The 21,235-nt window shown below is 55.2% G+C and overlaps 1 protein-coding gene across 3 annotated transcripts; it reads left to right on the top strand.

Annotated features, from left to right (window-relative positions):
* The first annotated feature begins 314 nt into the window (after positions 1-314).
* Positions 315-20,404, top strand: Pacc1 (proton activated chloride channel 1). Of its 3 annotated transcripts, none has more exons than XM_005082872.4 (8): positions 315-468; positions 2,736-2,832; positions 9,493-9,702; positions 11,611-11,762; positions 15,924-16,066; positions 16,723-16,867; positions 17,977-18,084; positions 19,060-20,404. In XM_005082872.4, exons 1-8 carry the CDS (start codon positions 433-435, stop codon positions 19,219-19,221), a joined length of 1,053 nt encoding a protein of 350 aa, XP_005082929.1. In that variant the 5' UTR covers positions 315-432; the 3' UTR covers positions 19,222-20,404. The 3 variants fall into 3 exon arrangements, with proteins under 3 accessions (XP_005082929.1, XP_040595301.1, XP_040595300.1); XM_040739366.1 differs by lacking the exon at positions 315-468 and adding an exon at positions 1,333-1,351; XM_040739367.1 differs by lacking the exons at positions 16,723-16,867; positions 19,060-20,404 and having other exon boundaries at positions 17,977-18,088.
* Positions 20,405-21,235: the final 831 nt, after the last annotated feature.

Here is a 21,235-nt window from a genome sequence, read left to right as displayed (position 1 = left end):
GCAAGGAGAGCTTAGTAACACAGGGCTGTCTGGACATTTATTCCCATTATAAACCACAAGGCCAAGTTTCCTCTTCCCGTTCCTGGGCGCTCCGACCCAGATGACCTGGACCCCGTGCCACGCTGCACTCGGGCACCCGGTTCCTCTGTCTGACAAAGAGAGGAAGTGTAAGACTCGTCCTTTCCTCTGTGGCAGGAGGCTGAGCCCAACTGGTTCTCCTCGCAGCCGCTCCCGGCACACAGAACTACAACTCCCGGCGTCGCCCGCGCGGGCCCGGCGGCAGCAGGAGGCGCGCGTGCGCCGGGCGCCGCCACGCCTGGTCTCCCGGGCGGTAGACGCGAGCGGAGCTGGTTTAGTGGAGCGGGCACGTCTCAGAGCGCGCTCCTCCGCCGCGGCGTCGCGGCCCCGGGTGAGCCGCAGCGGGCTAGGGCCATGATCCGACCGGACCTCTCCACATCCTACCAGGAGGTGCGGGCCGGGTGGGCGCGGGGGCGGGCGGGGCACCGCGGCCCCCGCGCAGGTGGATGATTGGCACTCCGTGGCGTGCGGGCTCTGCAGCAGGTGGAGCCGCTGCATGGTCCCCGCGACGGGCACTCCAGGCTCTGACCGTGGGGGAAGCGCGCGGCCGGCCGCTCCCCCGCGGCTCCCCCGTCGCCTCCACGGCCCCACGACCCCTGCAGCTCTTTGTCTGTCGCCCGAGCATCGGGCTGCCCCTTGCAGCGCCGCGCTCGCCCAGGGCCCCTTGCGCTCCTCCGGCGAGGGGCTGCCCCAGGCCGTGCCCTGGGAGTCTTCCCCGCGGCGCCGCATCCTAGGCCGTCTGCCGCCACTCTCCTCCGGGTCTGCTCGAGGCGGTGCGGCCGCCCCGCACCGTTAGACCTTGTCCAACCGGAGCAGCCCAAGCTTCTCAGCCGGTTTCCGCAGCTCAGCAGCTGGGCTCTTCTGTGGCCATCTCCACCCACGGAGGTCCTGGCCACCCTGGAAACTCACGGGCTCCAAACGCGTTGGCCCAGTGCTGAGCTCAGCGCCCGGTGGAGTTAGTGACCCCGGGTGAATAACACCAGGATGCAGTGGTCAAGTCCTGCTTCTGGGGAGCTTGGCGGTCTTGGCTTCAGAGGACCGCGGTCCAGCCACACACACGGCGGGTATCTTCTTAGCCGGGGTTAGAAGATAATTTATTGAAGCACAGGCTGCTGTTCTGCTTGCAGAGCAAGGCCACAGACAGGTGGAATCGTGTGTTCGCTGGAGTCATGCCCAACGGGTGGAAAGCTCTAGAAGGCCTTTACCTTCTTCTGGTCTGTTTTGAAGTCCCAGGAAGACCACCTAGAGATTGGCCTGCGTCCTTCTCGCCTGGGTTGGTTGTGAGAGTCAACCTGACTGCCGAGGGGAGGTTTTGGAGCTCCAGGATTGGGGGCACTCTGAGAAGTTTGGGAGGGGACAGGCAAGGGCTTCTGGTGGCTGCTGTGTGCCAGGACGGGGAGTTGTGTGTGTGTGTGTGGGGGGGTGCTGGTGTTGTCGCCAGGCCTGGGTCAAGGTGACTTGGGCCAGGTTTGGCTCTCAGGAGTTCCAATCTTCCTGGGACCATTGTCTCTCTTGAGTCTTTAACTTAAATCATCTGGGGTGAATTTGAAAGACCCCCGAGGGCTGGGGGTGTTCGTAGCTGAGTTGTTGCAGCACTTGGTTAGTGTTTAAACCCAGCACATAGTAGGTGGACATAGAAGAGTCAGAAATTCAAGCTCATTCTCCACCGTAGTGAGTTGGAAGCCAGCCTGGGTTACATGAGACCAGTCTGGGGGGGGGGGTGTCTCGTAACTTCACTTGATCACATGTTGAAGCCTGGGAAAAGCTATTGTCCCTCCCAGCTGGGTGGAATCTCTCCAAACTGACTTCACCTGCCTCCTTCCTGAAGAGATAGGACGCTTACCCTAATCTCTGCTTTCTCGATGCCAAGATTTCCCCCCTCTGGCAGGCAGGTCAGGTGAGGGCGCTGATGGGGTTGCCCGGTACCCTGCTGCTATTGATGCTTGTCACCTGGACATGCCTCACCCTGTTCTGACATTCGCACCCACATCTGTGGGCTTTCGCGTCCCCCGGAACGCTGACACCCAGCTTCGTTGTTCTCGTTTCTCTCTGAACACACTCTAGGCCACATTTCCTCTTCCTCTGGGAAGTGGTTAAGACCGTGGGCTTTGGAACTAGACCAAGGTGGCGTGACTCCTGCTCCACTGACTGACTCTGTGGCTGTGGGCTGGCGTTTCCCAGTGGGAGACGTGGGCGTGTAACTCCAGTTCTTGTCCCTTTTGGAATTGGAAATAGTCACTCAGGTGTGTCGCACAAAGACAAGGTTGTACCGGGCCCCAAGTGCAACGTGTTTGAGTATCCTTAAAGATGCGCCCCCAGGGGGGCACACACTGCGTGGGGGTCTTGTGACGGTGGAGGCAGTGGTTGGACATCAGAATGCCAAGGGTCGCTGGCTGTCACCAGAAGCTAGGAGAGAGGCTGGGAACGTGTCTCCCTCACACCTCGGAGGGAGCCAGCCCTGCTGAAAACTTTAGTTTCCTAGGCTCAGGCTGTGAGAGAAGACAGTGGAGACATTCTCACACATCCGTGTCATGTGGTCTTTGTGCAAGTGTAACAATTATGTGAATGGCAGCTTCTGCTTTTTTTTTTTTTTTCTTAGCCTCGAAAAGGCAAGGCTGCCTCAGCTGAGCCGCTAACTCTTGTTTCTCCTCCTTTAGCTGAGCGAGGAGTTGGACCAGGTCGTTGAGAACTCGGAGCAGGCGGACGAGCGAGACAAGGAGCCAGGCCAAGTCCAAGGTCCAGGGGTCTTGCCAGGTAAGTGGGTTTAGGGTGCCGGACATTGGCCCCCGCCGCCGCCGCCACCACCGCTGCCGGAGGCCCCGTCCAGGCGCCCTGCCAGCTGAGGGAGCGGCGGCCTCCTCTCCCCCACACTTGTACCCTGGTGTTGGCTCTCAAGGTCTGCCCCTGTTCTAAAGTGCTACATACTTAATCAGCCTCTGGATGGAGGATGTGTGCCTGCATTCTTGAGGGTGGGTTTGAGCTAGTTCCCGAGGGCAGGCCGTCCCTCTTCCCTGAGGAGGGGCTGGCCAGCGTTGAGGGGCTCTAATGTCCTGATCGTGTCTCAGAGCCCTGTAGGAGAAGGGCTCCTGTGAGGCCTCTCTGGAACTGCTACCTGGTGGGTGAGCTCACCAGGGCCCTTGTTTCAAACTCTACTTGGGCTTAGCTCCATCCTTAGCCCAGTGGCTTCATAGAACCCGGCCTCTGTGTCCTCAAGCCCGTCCGCCCCGCAGAGGCCACCTTTGTTGTTTTCTTCCTCTTTCTGAGGTTCCCAGCCTCCCTTTTAAAAGACTTGTTTTTGCTTACGTTTGCATCTGTGTAAGTGTGCGCCACGCACGCACGTAAGGGAGTGAGAAGAACTGGGGTTGAGGTGGCGTGAGCGCCTGACGAGGAAAGGGGGACCCGGGTCCTCTGTAAGAGCAGCCAGTGCGCTTAGCCGCTGAGCCACATCTCCAGCCCCCCCTTTAAAGTTTAAGTTATCGTCGGTGGGGGCAGCACATGATGTGTGTGTGAGGGCATGAAGGCCAGCCATGGCGTGTGCGCGTGAGTGTGTGTGTGTGTGTGTGCACACACACTTGGAGGTCAGAGGACAACTCTGTGGATCTGGTTCTCAGCATCCACCTTTAACGTGGGCTCCAGTGGGTGAGCTCAGGTTGCCAGGCTTGTGGGGGTGAGCGCTTAACTTCCTCTCCTAGTTAGTGCCCAATCATTCCTTGACTCCCCACCGACAGGGATCACATCCTACCCTCCAATACTGTCCCTGTCCTCCGCACTCCCGTCCCTGCAGTATTGCCGTTGGAGGGGAGGTTGGTCTGTCTGTCACCAGTGTCTGCTGTTCACCTTAGCCTTGGCTAGTCAGGGTGGGTGGGTGGGTGAGTGAGTGAGTGAGTGAGTGAGTGAATGAGAGAGTGAATGAGAGAGTGAATGAGTGAATGAGTGAGTGAGTGAGTGAGTGAGTGAGTGAGTGGGTGAGTGAGTGGGTGAGTGGGTGGACGGAGCCCCTGCCTGGTTCTAGCTCCTCGAGTAAGCTGGGAGGTGGGTCCTGTTCTTTGGTTCCTCTGTCTGTGGGGAGAGGAAGTCCTGTGATTCTGCTCATTGCTTAGAGGGGACCAAGGAGGAAGGCAAAGCAGCTACTGTTTCCCACTTCTCTGGAATGCCAGGCTCTGCCACCCCCAGTTAGCTCCCCCATTTCATTCTCACAAGAACTCTGCAAGGTGGTGCCCTCATTTTGTGGATAGGGGCTGCAGACTCACTCAGGCTGGGTGATGCGTGGAAACAGACGCGGGCACTCTGACCCCTGTTGACTGACTGGTGGTGGATTTTTTTTGACCTCTATTTTGTGTGAGGGAGGGTGAGGGTGGGCATCGCAGAGGTCAGGGGACAACTTTGTGGAGTCGCACCTTCCACTATGCGGGTTCCAGGAACTGAACTCAGGCTGCTGGGCTTGACCAAGCGTCTTTGTTCATGAAGCTGTCTCCCTGGTCCGGCTTATTTTTAAAGTGACACACGGTTGTCCATATTTGCGAGGTTCACTTGTGATAGTTCAGAACCTGTGTACATTCTGTGACGATTCCACCGTGGTAATTAATCACCGTCTCATACATTTGCCACGCTTTTGTGGTAAGGGCATTGAACATCTCTTGTGGTTATTTTGAAATATGTGGCTCACCACCGCTAACACGGCTCCGGGCTCCTGTGTCTGAGTCCCCGAGGGCTCACGGCTGCCGTGCTCCCCTCCCTATGCCTGGCACACACTGTTCTTCCCCCTCTAGCGAGGCCCGCCATTTCCACGTGAGTGAGCTCGTGTGTTTGCCTTTCTGGGCCTGTGTCTGTTCCTAGGTCCGTCCACGTCACAAATGAAAGGAGTCAGACTTCCTGTTTAGATAAGGTCTCACGTAGCCCAGGCTGAACTCTCTCTGAGGATGGCTGGAACTTGTAATCCTACCGTGACCAAGATTGTGGTTTATCTGCATAAATATATGGGATGTCCACTGTCGTTCTCTTATTGAAGTTTACTCCGCGAGGCAGGGAGCCATCAACTGCCAGGGAACTTCTAGATCGTTATCTTGTAATTGATCTGCTCACGAGACAGTGACCCAACAACTTGTGACCCAGTTTCCATTTCCAGCCACGGAGGATCTGCACCAGGAGGCAACTTGCCTTGTGTGGTCATTCTTAAATCTCCGAACTCCCAGACTTGACTTGCCATGATCGGGTCTTCTGGGCCACTGAGGATCCCTGCCAGGCCTGTCTCTGCTGTGCCTTTTTTTGAGACAAGGTCTCTCACTGGCCTAGAATTCATTGTGTAGGCAGAGACACCTTCTCAACCCTCCACTCTGGGTTTACAAGCGTGACCCTCCAGACGTGGCTGTTTTACATTTACAGTCCTAGGCTTGGGCTCGGATCCGCCTGTGTGATTGGCTGAGCCTTCTGCCAGCCGCGGGCCCACAGATTGGTTTCTGCTCTTGGCTTTTGTGACAAGACCTGATTCCGTCTTCTCCAGGTACATTGGTGCATCCCTGAATCTCGTAATATCCCTCCTCTTTCTTCATGTTTTTATTTTATTTTATTTTGAGGGTCTGATGCATCTCAGGCTGTCCTTGTTATGTAGGGGAGGGTGGCCTTAACTCCCTGTCTTCCTGTTGCACCTCCGGAGCACTGGGATCACAGTTGTGACCGGTGACATCCCTGAACACTGCCCTTCATTTCGTTAGCCTCTATTTACATATTCCCTGATCTCTGTTAACTCTTTTCCTAACTTTGGATTTAGTTCCTAATTTTTCAAAAAGAAATCTGCTGTTCCATCGACCTAAATTTTTATTTTTGTGTGGCTGTGCACGCCTGTGTCTGTGTGAGGGTGTGTGCACGCCTGTGTCTGTGTGAGGGTGTGTGCATGTGTGTGTGGGTGCCTGAGGGAGCTGGAAGAGGGTGTCGGGCTGGAGGTACAGGAGGTTGTCTGCCCTTCCGGTGGATGCTGGCGATCAGTTCATCCTCTGCAGGCGCAACAAGTGCTCTGATCGCCGGGCCACCCCCCAGACCCTGGACTTGGCTCCTTGAGGCGCAGCATTAAGTTGCTTATTTGCACCAGGCAGTGGTGGCGCACGCCTTTACTCCCAGCACTCGGGAGGCAGAGGCAGGTGGATCTCCGTGAGTCAGGCCAGCCTGGTCTACAGAGCGAGTGCCAGGACAGTCAGGACCACACAGAAAGACCCTGTCTTGAAAAACAAAGTTGCCTATTTGGGGTTTTTTAAAAAAATTTTTAAGTGTGTTTGGAGATTTATTTATTGTTTCGGTGGGGGGGGGGAGAGTTGAGACAGGGTTTCTCTTTGTATATGCATACGTATGTGAGAAGCTGCCCGTGGAGGCTGGCAGAGGGCATTGGATCCCCTGGAGCTGGAGTTGCAGGCAGTTGCGCATCATTTGAAGTGCTGGGAGTTGAACCTGGGTCCTCTGGAACGGCAAGCGCGTTGTAACTCCTGAGCCGCTCCGCAGCCCTTGCCATCGTTACTGTGTGTGATGTGTTCCCTTATGCCTGCATGTGGGCCGGAAGAGGGCATAGCATGTCCCCCTGTACCACAACCATCTGTCATCTGTTTCTTTGAGGCGGGGTCTCCCCTGGAGCCGGGAACTCATGTTTCTTGGCTTAGGCCAGAAGGCAGCAAAGCCCCAGCGACTCTCCACCCCTGTCCCCTCAGTCTGGCTTCCTCTGTGGGGTCAGGATCTGGCCTTCATGGTGGAGACAGGGCCCGTGTCCCTGCAGCCCTGTGTTCCCTGTGTTGATGTAGATACTTGCTATTGGGGGCTCCTTTTTGGACACTGGGTCACAAGTCCAGGCTGGTCCCGAGAGCTCCTGGTTCTTGGCTCTCTGGCTGCTTGGGTTACAGAATTGGGCCACCTCATAGGCTCCTCCTGGCTTTCATTTCTTCCCACTTACAATTTGCAGAGGGCCTGAGTGTGTTTCCCGGTACCCGTGTCACTATAACTCGTAACTCTGGGAGATTGAACGCCTTCTTCTGGTCTTTGCAGGCACCAGCACGTAGGGCACACATCCCCAAAGATAGAGGTCTTGGATTTTGGAAGCTGATACTTTGTGTCACATAATTGCCCCTGTGCTTCTGGCCCAAACAGTTCCGTGGTGTGGATGTCACCTACTCATGTCTGCGCTTAACATGATGTGGTGGAGATCTCTCTTTGTCATGTCTGTTTGGGCCCCCGAAGCCTTTGTACGTCAGTACTAGGAGTTGGACCCAGGCTGTTGTAAGAGCAGTCAGTGCTCTTAACTGCTGAGCCATCTCATGTCTGGTAATTTTTAATTGAACATCGATGTATTAGGCATGTTCTCCTAGGTGAGCAGAACTAACAGAGTGCGTGCTTGCATGTGTGTGTGTGTGTGTGCGTATCAAAGAGCATTTGTTAGACTGGCTTACACGATAAAGTCCAGCCGTGTCTGTCTGCTTGCCAGAGAGGCAGAGAACCTGGTAGCTGCTTAGTCACAGAGCTTGGTGTTTCTGCAGTGTCATCCATCCTGGTCGTGTCCCATCCAGTGTCTTGTCATGTCATGTCCCCCCTCCCCTTGTTAGGTCCCTAGAAGCCCCCAGGAGAGCTGCTGGCCTTGTTAGGTGCCTAGAAGCCTTCAGGAGAGCTGCTGGCCTTGTTAGGTGCCTAGAAGCCTCCAGGAGAGCTGCTGGCAGTCTGGAAGGTCTGGGGAACTGGAGTTAGGCTTTAGCAGGGGCTGACCATGCTCATGCAGATGGTGCTCACTTTACTGCAGGTCATCCCTCCCTCTGAAGTCCTCCCACCTGAGTCCTCTCTGGAAAGCCCTGGTCTCCAGAGGTGCATCTCCTGGGCAGATGGGGGGGGGCAGCTGTCACAGCTGTAGGTCCTGGACTCTGCTGGGGGTCTGGAGGACTTTCGTCTCAGCAGGTAGGTAGTAGGCAAGGCGGCAGCTCTGAGGTTTGACTGACTTCTGTGGTAGCAGCTGGGATCGCCCATTTCTCCTCATTCTTCAGCTCTGCTCCCCCAGCCCTTGGGATCTCCAGCCATTTGCATAATTAGCGATCTCACCTTTCTGGGACCCGCCTACTTTCGGGATCCTCCCCTTCTCTTTCAGCCCTGAACCAGGTCATTAGGGGGTTGTTAGAAACCTTCAGGAAAGAAGGCAGGCACTTGTGAGTCTCCACGGGGCCATTCTTCTCTCCAGGGGTCGGTACCCTCCCACCGTCAGCCGGCGTTTGCCCGTTCTTCGAAGCCTTCATTAAATTTCATCACACTGTTCAGATCTTATGTCCGTCATCTGAGGCAGATGGTGTGACCACGACACTTGGAAGCCCACAGCCACAGGGACAGCTGACCCTTTTCCCTCAGGGAGCTGAAGGGCGGAAGCACCATAGGAAGGCGAACCAGGCTGCCATAGCAAGCAAGCACTGTCCCATGTGGTTCTTATCAGGGAAACACACACACACACACACACACACACACACACACACACACACACACACACACACACACACACACACACACACACACACACACACACACACACACACACACACACACACACACACACACACACACACACACACCCCTGGTGGTGCCCTTGTCCGAGGTCAAGGCGCTGTGGTGCTGGTCTCTGGGCAGGCTGGTTGTATGGCACCTGTATCTGTTGAGTATAGTCGTCCGTCCGTGTCCCCCCCGCGCCAGCCGCTTGGGCCCTGCCTCGATGTCTGAACTCCCAAATAACACACAAGACACTGTATTAATTATGATGCTGTTGGCCGTTTGCTTGGTTTCTTACTGGCTAGCTCTGACTTAAGTATTTAACCCATAATTGTTAATCTAAGTATTTCTCTTACTGGAGAAAAGGGTCCAGACCTCTAACTCCTATGGCGGCTACATCATGACTGCCTGTGTCTGTTTCCCAGAATCCTCCTCGACTCCTAGTCCCACCTATCTTGCCTCCCTATTGGCCAACAGTGCTTTATTGACATACACACAGGACTTCCCCATCATGTGTCACATAGCAGAGGGACTTGAGTGCATTGCTCCGCATGGAGACCCAGTCAGATTAGCCACCGAGGGAAGGTTTCCTTGGGAAAGGACATTTTTAGGTGAAAACAGGGTAGGGTGGTTATGAACAGTGCTTCAGAATAGGCCTAGGAACAGCAGATATGAGCAGCTCCAGGATTGAAAGACGGGGACGTTGTTAAGTGGGGGGGGGATGTGGGCCTGACTGACTGAGACCACCAGCTCCTGCAGACAGTTACCTTGGTAACGTTGGTGGCCTTGGCCGGGAGGGAGGTATAGAGTTGATGTTCCTTTGCGATGAGGGTGTCCTCGCCGCCTCCGTGCGGTAGGTGAGGGCCTGGAGGAAGCAGACCATTGCTGGCTGCCCTGCTGACTCTGCTGCCCTGTCCGCAGGCGTCGACAGCGAGTCCGCCTCCAGCAGCCTCCGCTTCAGCAAGGCCTGCCTGAAGAACGTCTTCTCCGTCCTGCTCATCTTCATCTACCTGCTGCTCATGGCTGTGGCTGTCTTCCTGGTCTACCAGACCATCACTGACTTCAGAGAAAAGCTCAAGCACCCAGTCATGTCCGTGTCTTACAAGGAGGTGGACCGCTATGATGCTCCAGGTAGGGCTGCTGGGCGGGGCAGCTGCACTCCACTCCACCTGGGCGGGGCAGCCGCACTCCGGCTCTGGGGTTTTGCTTAGCAAGCGTTGCCCCCCTGAGCCACCACTGTGTTCCCGGCACTGGCAGAGTGGGGCAGACGGCTGAGAGCCAGTGCCAGACCCTGGGCGGGCAGGGGAGTTTGCACGAGAGCCAGGCTTTGTTAGGAGGAGGAGCAGGGCCCTGGGTGTGTATAGGGAGGCCGTGGGCCTCTCGGGAGAGAGGCGAGAACTCTGGCTGAGCTGAAGGCCAGGGAGAAAGAGCAGTGTGTTAATTACTTTCCCACTGTCCTAACAAAACAGCACGGCCAAGGCAACTTATAAAAGAAAGCACTTGGTTGGCGCACAGTTACAGAGGGTTAGAGGCTATCATGGCCGGAGCAGAGGCAGGAACAGCTGGGATCGCACAGCTGGAGTGGAGAGCGGGAGGCAGAAGAGAGCATGCTGGGAGCGGCATCCGTCCTTTGAAACCTCAAGCCCGCCCTTAGTGACACGCCTCCTCCAGCCCCTGATCCTTCCCAAGCCGGTCTACCGACTGGGGACCAGGAGCCCATGGGGCCGTTCTTATCCAGAGTAGCACAGGCAGGGTTAGAGGTGTTCACACTCAGGGCTAGAGGTGTTCACACTCAGGGTTAGAGGGGTTCACACTCGGGGTTAGAGGGGCTCACACTCAGGGTTACAGGGGCTCACACTCAGGGTTACAGGTGTTCACACTCGGGGTTAGAGGGGTTCACACTCGGGGTTAGAGGGGTTCACACTCGGGGTTAGAGGGGTTCACACTCGGGGTTAGAGGGGTTCACACTCGGGGTTGGAGGTGTTCACACTCGGGGTTGGAGGGGTTCACACTCGGGGTTGGAGGGGTTCACACTCGGGGTTGGAGGTGTTCACACTCGGGGTTGGAGGGGTTCACACTCGGGGTTAGAGGGGTTCACACTCGGGGTTAGAGGGGTTCACACTCGGAGTTACAGGGGCTCACACTCGGGGTTACAGGGGCTCACACTCGGGGTTACAGGGGCTCACACTCGGGGTTACAGGGGCTCACACTCAGGGTTACAGGGGCTCACACTCAGGGTTACAGGGGTATACACTCAGATAGGGCCTAGGCTCCAGGGCTCCAGGCTGCTTGTGTCCCTGTCTCTGCAAGTTGGGTTGACTGATCCCCAAGGACGTTTTCTGCCGTAGTGGGTGATCTGTTGCCTTAGGGAAGGAATGTGCCGAGTGACACTGTGAGTGTGCCCCTTGCTCTGGCCCCGAGTGTGACACCAGGACATCCTGCCCACAGGCTAGAGCCAGAGGTGTGTGTGTGTGTGTGTGTGTGTGTGTGTGTGTGTGTGTGTGTGTGTGTGTGTGTGTGTGTGTGTGTCCGTCACCGCCAGGAGCTCCCAGACTTCACCCTGCAGCCGGGCCTGCCTATTTGCTTCTTGCCCGGGCTTTGCTGTGTGTAGGGCCTCTGAGGGCCTTTCTGTCAGTGTTTACTCTTCTTACCCCTCAGCTCTGCCTCCATCTGTCGTGGTCCTTTCTGCTCTGAGTCCCAGCCTGGCAGCCTCAGCTGAGCGTGGACAGGATGCTCTGTGGTGTGTGTTTCTTGGAGCTCCTGACAGAGCAGGAAAATGCGCTCTGGGGACCCCTGCAGCCCAGAGCCTTCACAGCACCAGGCAGCCGGGGCCTGGGCGGCGGTGCTGTGCCATGGGGTGCTCTGGCGGGAGCATTGGAGCCCTGGAAGCCACATTCCATTGGAGCAGGGCCAGGCCCGTGGCTCCACACATCTGCGGTCGCTGCCTGGGCCCTTTTCTGAAGGAGGTCGGCGTGGGGTGAGGCGGCGTGCCCAGGGCTGTGACTTCTGACACCCGCCGGTGGTTTCTGTTTGTTGCAGGAATTGCCCTGTACCCTGGTCAGGCTCAGCTGCTCAGCTGTAAGCACCACTATGAGGTCATCCCACCTCTTGCCAGCTCTGGCCAGCCCGGAGACAGGAACTGCACCACCCAGAGGATCAATTACACGCATCCCTTCTCCAATCATACTATGGTAATGCCGGTTTCCCTGGTGTTCTCCTGGCCGCATCCCCTAGGGATCAATCACAGTCTCCTTACAGCTCAGCTCGTAGGCATGGGCCCTCGTCCTTGGCAGGCGAGAGGCTTGAGGGGTGTGTGCCTCTGGGACTGATAACCCTAAGGGCTCCCTGCTGATGGGAAGGTGGCAGGGCTGCTGGTGGGCCTGCCTGGGGCTGTCTGTGTCACTGAAAACGCCAGCTTCCAGTTGTCATCACCATTCCTGTGGGCGGGGTTGAGGAATTTGCCAGAGGGAAGACGGTGCACTGCTGACACCCCACGTCCATCACAGAGCAGGGCTCAGCTGGTGACCACGCAGTGTTCCTGGGCAGGGACGTGACCTGGCATTGTTATGTCTTGGCTCTCTTCCTCCTTCAGGAGGACAGAGGGGCCTATGAGAGCGGCGGTCTGAATGAGAGCGTCCCCGTAGGCCCTAGATTTGAATGCTTGGTCGCCAGTTAGTGGAACCGTTTGGGAAGGATTAGGAGGTGTGGCCTTGCTGGAGGAAGTGTGCCACTGGGGGCGGGCGTTAAGGTTTCAAAAGCCCAGGCCAGGCCCAGTGGCTTGCATGCATGCTCTCTCCCTCTGTCTGTCTGTCTGTCTGTCTGTCTGTCTCTCTCACACACACACACACACACACACCCCAGCACCATGTCTGCCTGTGTGGTGCTGTGCTCCCCGCCACGACGACAGTGGACTCACCCTCTGAAGCTGAAGGCAAACACCCCCCCCCGCTTTCTTTTTATAAGAGTCACAAATGCTTTGCTTTTACAAAAGAGTTGCCTTGGTCATGCTGTCTCTCCACAGCAGCGGAACAGTGACTGAGACCCTGACCGTGGTGATCCTGAGAGCCGCCTGTGCATCTGGGCAGGGGTGGTGGGGGTGGTTTACAGGGCCTTGCAGGGGTCTGCGAGTGAGACGTGGCTGGGGACAGAAGCCAGGGACAGTGAGTGGGTGTGTCGTGCTGTGGGGCCCGTCCTACCCCTTTGGGTGAGAGGAACCTCCTCACGTTAGAGATGAGGGGACTGCCCTGACGCTCGGGCTGAGTGTTCCCAGGCCACCTCCTGAAGCCGCACGAAATGATCTCTACTCCCTGTAAAACAGGATAGGACAGGGCATGAGGACAGCCCTGACTCTGGTAGACCAGAAGGCTGGAGGGGTTGGTGTATGGTGCAGTGTGCTCCCATGGGTGGAGAGTGTTAGGCACCTGAGTCCTGTACTCCTGAGAATGGACAACTGGTGTCACTGGACATTTCCACAAAGTCAACGTAAAATAATGAACTGAAATGAACCAGCAGAATCCGGTCAGGAAGAGGGAGACCACAGCCAGGGAAGCAGCATGTGGACCCCGCCTCTCCTCGTTCCCTCTGAGAAGCACGGTGGGTGGCGCTGGGTGCGGCTGTGCCTGTTCTGGGAACCGCTGCTCTCTCCCCTGTGGACTGGCATGCTTCCTGGGGGCATTGCTTATACTCAAGACCATCACACCGCTATGGTAACTCACAATTTAAACATAAAACCCGTGAAGTAAGGGGCACAAAAGTAAGGTGTCTTCATGGGAAGCTGACACAGTTACCACCTCTCCCGTTCCGAGGGATGGCTAGTTACCTTTATCAACACCTTCCAGCCACAGCCGGGAACCTCGACGACATTTCCTCCTCCCTGGTCACCTGCTCTCTGCACAAAAACCAGCACGTAATGGTGTAACAAGGAGACTGGTGTGCACCCAGCATTGGGACACTTGGGAAGCTGAGGCAGGAAGACGTTTTGAGGGTCACAGTGAGACTCCGTCTCAGAAAAAGGAACAGGGCAGAGTAAGATGTACCAGTGTCCATGTGCTGAGGATGACCGGAGTCTTCACGGCCACCCAGGGCCCGCGTGGCAAGGGATGACTCGAATGTTCACAGCTGCCCTGTGGCCTTGGTGGTGGCCACCGAGGGCTGGGAGGTGGTGGCCTGTTCTCCCTGCAGTGAGCTGTTAGTGGGCAGGCTCTGCCTGACTGAGGCCACCGAGAGTTGTGACAGTGACCCCCACTGAGGGTCTTGTCGGATCACGCTGCCTAGGTCTTCGGGTTTTTGTTAGCTTCCTGGTTTCCTGTGCTCTGGACTTCACGGTGGTTCTCTGTGGCTGGGTTTCCTGTGCTCTGGACTTCACGGTGGTTCTCCTGTGGCCTGCATTTCCTGTGTTCTGGACTTCACGGTGGTTCTAGCCAGTGTTTCCTGTGCTCTGGACTTCACGGTGGTTCTCCTGTGGCCTGCATTTCCTGTGTTCTGGACTTCACGGTGGTTCTCTGTGGCTGGGTTTCCTGTGCTCTGGACTTCACGGTGGTTCTCTGTGGCTGGGTTTCCTGTGCTCTGGACTTCACGGTGGTTCTCTGTGGCCGGTGTTTCCTGTGTTCTGGACTTCACAGTGGTTCTCTGTGGCTGGGTTTCCTGTGTTCTGGACTTCACGGTGGTTCTCTGTGGCCGTGTTTCCTGTGCTCTGGACTTCACGGTGGTTCTCCTGTGGCCCGCGTTTCCTGTGTTCTGGACTTCAGGGTGGTTCTCTGTGGCCTGCATTTCCTGTGTTCTGGACTTCAGGGTGGTTCTCTGTGGCCTGCATTTCCTGTGTTCTGGACTTCACGGTGGTTCTCTGTGGCCGGTGTTTCCTGTGCTCTGGACTTCAGGGTGGTTCTCTGTGGCTGGGTTTCCTGTGTTCTGGACTTCAGGGTGGTTCTCTGTGGCCTGCATTTCCTGTGTTCTGGACTTCAGGGTGGTTTTCCTGTGGCTGGGTTTCCTGTGTTCTGGACTTCACTGTGGTTCTCTGTGGCTGGGTTTCCTGTGTTCTGGACTTCACGGTGGTTCTCTGTGGCCGGGTTTCCTGTGTTCTGGACTTCACGGTGGTTCTCTGTGGCCGGGTTTCCTGTGTTCTGGACTTCACGGTGGTTCTCTGTGGCCGGGTTTCCTGTGTTCTGGACTTCACGGTGGTTCTCTGTGGCCGGGTTTCCTGTGTTCTGGACTTCAGGGTGGTTCTCTGTGGCCGTGTTTCCTGTGCTCTGGACTTCAGGGTGGTTCTCTGTGGCCGTGTTTCCTGTGCTCTGGACTTCACGGTGGTTCTCTGTGGCCGGGTTTCCTGTGCTCTGGACTTCACGGTGCTTCTCCTGACCACCCCCCTTTCTGGTCTCCTCACTGCCCGGTTCTCCTACCACCCACAGGTGAAGCTCACGCTGACTCTTGGACTTTTCTAGCTCCCGGGACACCCATCTGGCCAAGTGTGCCGGTCAGAGTGCAGGCTTAGCTCCCGTGTGGGAACGCGCCTCCTGACGGAGCAGCCGCACTGGCAGGCAGGGTCACACGATGACGACTTCATGGGGTTGCCTGCAGGGTTGCTCCCTGCGCCGTTGTCCTGTCCATACTGGCGTGGTCAGCTGTGAGCACGTGCCTGCTCCCTGGGTGCGAGGCGGGGGAGGGCGGGATAATCTTCTCAGTCACTCCATCAGTTCAGTTCTGTCTCGGTGAAACACCCTGCCGAGTTGCATTGGGCATTGCCAGCTGGTTTTAAAGAACATCTAGAAGACAGAAACGAGGAGGATGTGGGAGGGGCCGGCCCAGGCCATGGTCCCCTTCCTGAACAGGGTGATGCCATTGGCAGCACAGTCCTGGCTCGGGGACAGACCAGAGCACTCCTGGGCTGCATTCAGGAAGGCAAGAAGCCGGCTGCCCACAGTGTCACAAAACTAAAGCCGGGCATGTGTGGTATATATATGTAAGCTTTAAAACATGACGGGCGTGGACTGGGGATGTTGAAGCATTGGCTGTACCTTCGCCAGCCAACCCAGAAGGCATAAGAACAAGGCGGGCAGCCTTCGCTCACTGTACCCAATCGGAATCTCCCATGGGGTAGATGACGTGGTAAACGAGGCTAACCGGGACGCACCAGCACATAACAGGCAAGAGCACATGTGTTCCACAGCGTGGGCAGCCTGTGGAAGGGGACAGTGTGTGTCACGCTCAGCTGGGCCCCGGGCACTGTGCTTCTCTGAAAAGTCCCCCTGGCCAGCTTGCACCCTTCCCTGGGCAGTGCTTGTGGCCGAAACCCCCGTGGGTCTGTGTGAGCACCGTGCAGCTCCGAGCACTGAGGCTCCGGCTTTTGTCCCCTGCAGCAGTCCGCCCTGATCGTCCAGGGCCCACAGGAAGTGAAGAAGCGAGAGCTGGTGTTCCTCCAGTTCCGCCTGAACCAGAGCGACGAGGACTTCAGTGCCATCGACTACCTGCTCTTCTCCTCCTTCCAGGAGTTCATGCGAAGGTGGCCTTTCAGGGGGGGAGGTGGGGGAGGGGAGCGGCCTGGCTCAGCAGGAGCGCCCTCAGGAGCCTGGTGGCCCACGACTTTGACCGCAGGGTGGGCGCAGGGTTGCTTGCCTTTGCTGCAGTGTGCCCCGAGGGGGCTCCCTTCCTGTGGCCCGGGAGCCTTGTGCCTGCAGATCCCTGCCCACTGACGGCTCCCGCCGTTTCCAAACCCTGGGGCCCATTCAGTCTCTGGGGACTAAAACACTTAGCAGAAAACAGGAGTGCTCCTGTCCGTGCCTGCCTAGTCTGGCCGAGCTGAGGCTCCATCATTTCGAGGATGTAGGCAGGGAGGTGACCATCCACCTGAACAGGATCGCCTGATGCCTCTGCTGTCCTTCCCGCCCTGGGTCTCCCAGTCCCGGCCTCAGCGTCCCCTAGCCAGCACCTCCCCTGCTGATAACCTGCTTCTGTCCCGGAAGCCATCGGGGGCCTGTCACCCTTTAGTTAAGGGTGTTGCTTTTGTTTTTATGACACATTTCAGTCATTTTCACCCCCACCCTCCCCTCTCCCCCACTGGAACCCTTATTCTCCCCAACGAGCCCCCCCCATCTATCTTCCAGCTGTCAGGCCTGGATTAACCTGGACCTTCCCTCTCTCTCCCCCCCCCCCCCCAAGTCCAGACAAGGCGGGCTTCATGCAGGCCTGTGAGAGCGCCTACTCCAGCTGGAAGTTCTCAGGAGGCTTCCGCACCTGGGTCAAGATGTCATTGGTGAAGACCAAAGAGGAGGACGGGCGTGAAGCCGTTGAGTTCCGGCAAGAGGTAGCAGCTGTTTCCTTGGCATGCGTGATGATTTCCACAATTGAGTCTGCGGCAGAGGGAGACTTTGAGGGGAAGGGTCTTTTGGGTGGGGTCCTAGGATGAGGGTATCTTTAGTAGCCCTTGTGAAGGCTTCCCTGCTGAAGGCAGCCCACAGCAACTTGCTTGTTCTCCACAAAACCATCTCTGTGCCTATAGACACCGGGAGCACTTCCTGATGCTGCCAGGGGTCACGGTGGGTGAGGGGACCAGGCACAGTGTGGGTTTGATGACCTGTCGGGATGCAGGAGGAGGAGATGGCCTTAGCCGGGAGCATGCTGGGTGTTGAGGCAGGAGGATTGCTGTGATCTGGGAAGAACTGGGGAAGACAGAAGAGGGACGGCTGTGTGATGGAAAGGGATCTGCTTGCTTCCTCGGGAGCCTGTCTTATCACAAGCAGTGGCTTTTTGCCTCACAAGCAGTGGCTTTTTGCCGTGTCCTCTCTCTGGATGTGGGACCCTGGCACCTAGGTGTAGTCAAGGGGCGGGCTGTTTCCTGCCTGAGGTGGTGACGAAGCCTGAAAACAAGACTACAAAATGCTATTGTGAGATGACTGCCCAGTCCCACAGGGCCTGGGATGTCCCATCGTCACCTCACTGGCAGCCCTGCAAACCTCAGCATTGTCTTCCTGTAGCCGGTGTGAGCATCAGATCAGAGGTGACCTGAGCCTTTGAAGCCTGTTTCACACGTTTCTTTCACAGTTGATTGCCTGATCGTATCATGTATGCCTACTAAGTATTCAGAGAGACCTGAAGCGTTAGACTGCTTCTCTCTTAAGACCCAAGTACTTTGAAATTTGGGAATATGGGAAATTTTGGGAATAAGACTTAATTGTGAGTCTCGACATCTGATGGCAGATTTTGGTAACAATTCAAAACACTATCAGGCATTGCAATCTTTTCTCTCCCTAAGAACCGTAAAGCCCCAGCTGGCTCTTGTACCTCCGAGAAGGTCTTGTATAGGAGTCTTGACTCTCCTTCTCCAGAAGATGCTGTTAGGAGAGCCAATGGCTGAGTCCCTTCCGCTCCTACTCCCTGGGTCCAGAAGTGCTAATTGTGTCTGTCCTGCCCTAGACCAGCGTGGTTAATTATATTGACCAGAGGCCGGCTGCCGAAAAGAGCACTCAGTTGTTCTTTGTGGTCTTCGAATGGAAAGACCCCTTCATCCAGAAGGTCCAGGATGTAAGTATGCTAAAAGTGTCTTCCTCTTATCACAAGAGGTCTCGAGATGGTCAGGGCAACAGGGAAGAGAGTCCAAAGCTCACACGTGGACACTTCAGATCCCAGGATGGAGTGGGTGAAATGGATTTCTTTTGCTATCACCCATGACTCTGAAGATTGGACCAGCCTCTGTGTGAGGGGTGAAGGCTTGAGGCTAAGACAGCGAGGGTGAAAGGAGCTAGTTTATGGCTGTGTGTGTAAGGTGTGTACACCAACGTCCTGAAGGCAGACACTGCACATAGGAGAACAGGGGTTCATCCTGTCTTAGACCATGCCACTGAACCAAGCTTACAAGCGCTTGCTCTAAAGCCGCACACGGGACTTCCAAAACGGGAGATGACTCCACAGAAGCGTGCTTGTCCAGCGCGCGCAAGGCCAAGTCCATCTTAGCACTGCCTAGGGGTAAGAGAGCATTTACTGGGGACAAAGCTATTGCTTTAAATCATTGCTAGACAGCAAGCAGCTGTCAACAGGGCTCTGGGGGATAAACAACTTTGGCAAAAGAAAGGTTTTGGCTGAGTGGCTGGAGAAAGTGCTGAGTTGGGAGGGTTATTAAGTCCAGGCAGGTCAACACCCCAGCAGGGGAAGGAAGGAAGGAAGGAGCAGAGGCCTGGTGGCAGAGTCCACATGGTGAGTGTGGGAGACACAGCTGGAAACAGGGAACTGAGATGAGAAGACATTGGGGAAATCTGAGTCACTTGTAGGACCATGCCACCAGATTAAAGCGGAGTCCAAACGTCTTACTTGTACAGTTCTGAGAAGGATCTCCTCCCAGTTACTTCGTTATGTGGCAGGGCTCATCGTTCCCTCCCGACCAGCTGCCATTGAGTGAGGATGAACAGAACACACATGTCTCTGTGGCTCCAAAATCCAAGACACAGAGTCAAAAGTCGATGCAAACCAACCAACCCTGTTTTTGTTGTTTCTGCTCCACAGATAATCACGGCCAATCCCTGGAACACCATCGCACTCCTGTGCGGGGCTTTCCTCGCTCTATTCAAGGCCGCCGAGTTTGCCAAACTGAGTGTGAAGTGGATGATCAAAATCCGGAAGCGATACCTAAAAAGAAGGGGCCAGGCAACAAACCACATAAGCTGAAGCCGCGTGTCACAGCGCTCCGAACCGACGGAGGCCTCATCTCCCGTTGACAAACCGAGCCGCCAGCAATCCTGTACTCACTTGAAGGGACCTTGCAGGGAAGGGCAGTCTTTCAAACTGATGGTCAGACCAGAAGAAGGCTGCTCTGAGCCCTCAGGCCAACACCCAGAGGATAACCTAAAACTTATTTAAATCCTTAAATTATTAAGACATTTACAGAGCTGTCTAGTGCCTTGGAGAAGGGGTTGTGGAAGGCAGCTTCTTCCTATTTGTCCATTAAATAGTTGAGCTCCACGTTAAGGCTCCCTCTTTACCCTATGGTTTTTTTTTTTTAAGTGGACAGGTATGCCCTGTATACAAAATTCCTCATGACTTTTACACCATCCACTGTTGTTACTTAACAAGAATTTGTCAGCTCCTAGATGACTTTTTTATTTTAAATGCAGCCCCAGTGGAACTCACTGTGTAGACCAGGCCTGCCTCTGCTTCCCCATTGCTGGGAATAAAAGCCTGTACCACCGCGGCCAGCCTTACAAGAGACTTTTAAAGGCTACTAGAAACTAGCAATTACATTCCTGATGGACCGTGTGGACAATGGTGTGAGCTCAGTGGTCACTGCTGGAAGCGCTAGCGCAGATGTATTTAGAAGGCACCTACTTAGTGTACCTTGATTTCATTAACAGGTAAATAAAGTTGGGCTAATTCAAAAGGAATGAGGGTGAATACCCAGTAAGCCAACAGGCACCAATCCTGGACTTGCCCCTGCTATGGTAGTGAATCTAGACTGGACCACGATGGCTCTGACGCGAGGGATGTCACCCCTGCTTCCAGGGAAGGTAAGCTCTCGGATGTAGATGACCAGGAAGGTGGGCGTGGCACACTGTGAACAGGCTGCTCCGTTTGTCACTGTGTCCTACAGAGACACCTCACAGGGTGGCCTTCAAGGCTTTGACAGATAGCACTCATAGAAACCCAAGCACTCATAGAAACCCAAGCCCTGCCTTTCCCAAAGTGTGTGACCCAGAGGGACTATGGTAACGTTCAAAGAATTCACAATTAGGCCTTGGGGAATCAGAAGGGAACTTGCTCATGTGTATAAGGAAGGCATTTTTTTTGTCTCCAAATTTAGCAGCAAGAAACTGTTTTGGCTGAATCCCTAGAAATAAACTTGTATAGTGAAATATTCCCTGCTACCTTTCTGTTTCATAGATGTACAAGAGTTTAGATTTTTTTAGACTAATTTTTAAAAAATGAATACCATTGTAGTACAAATGCCACACATAAACACATTAACATGAAAAACAAACTAAAGACTTCATCTCTAGGGGCAAGAATACATGCGGGGCCCTTGTTACCAGACTCGTAAGAGGCTCATCACTTCGATAGTTAAATGATGTTGGCCTCAGTAACACTAGAGCTTTGCGTTCCTGTACTGTGAAGAGCTGAGCTGTCGCATTTGCTTTAGATGATTAGAGAAGTATTCTTTGTCTACTGACTGAAAATCCAACTTCACTTTCTGGGAAGGCAAGCCTGTGTTTTGTGCAGGGGCTGTCCCAGCAGTGAGCAGCACAGGGGCCTGAAGTGGGCAGCTTGTGTGACTGGAAGGAATAGTGGCCCTGTAAAGTTTCCCACTTGAAAATGTGGCAAAAAAAAATACAAGCCACTGTACTGCAAGGAAGGCCTTTCTAGGGTCATTGGAGGTTGCTCTCAGAGCAGCAAGACTCCCGTGCTCAGTTTCAACTGATGTTTAGTTGAAACCACATTACAATCTACCAGCCCTTCACAGAACTGCTGCTGTTGTAGATTATGAGTTCCCCCTCTTCTCCGTTTTAATTAAAACTAGCTTAAATGTTAAACCTGTCCTAGAATACAGGGACATGAAGGTTGAGATTTTATAAAAGATTCTTTAAATGGTTACGTTTCAATAAATGGCTAGATTACTAATCCACGGATCACAAGCATCCTAATTTTAATTAGAACATGTCCACAAGGTGTGATTTTCTGTAACTGTTTC

The sequence above is a fragment of the Mesocricetus auratus genome, unplaced genomic scaffold (assembly GCF_017639785.1).
Source record: "Mesocricetus auratus isolate SY011 unplaced genomic scaffold, BCM_Maur_2.0 Super-Scaffold_100676, whole genome shotgun sequence".
In the NCBI taxonomy this organism is placed as follows: Eukaryota; Metazoa; Chordata; class Mammalia; order Rodentia; family Cricetidae; genus Mesocricetus; species Mesocricetus auratus.
Note: the sequence above shows the minus strand (reverse complement) of the source record. Positions and strands in the feature narration are given on the sequence as shown.

Bases quoted from the DNA above. Each gene is read 5' to 3' on its own strand.
- Pacc1 (XM_005082872.4), top strand. From the start codon at position 433: ATGATCCGACCGGACCTCTCCACATCCTACCAGGAG. The intron at 11,763-15,923 runs GTAATGCCGGTT...TGTCCCCTGCAG, and splicing joins CCTTCTCCAATCATACTATG to CAGTCCGCCCTGATCGTCCA. The intron at 16,067-16,722 runs GTGGCCTTTCAG...CCCCCCCCCAAG, and splicing joins TTCCAGGAGTTCATGCGAAG to TCCAGACAAGGCGGGCTTCA.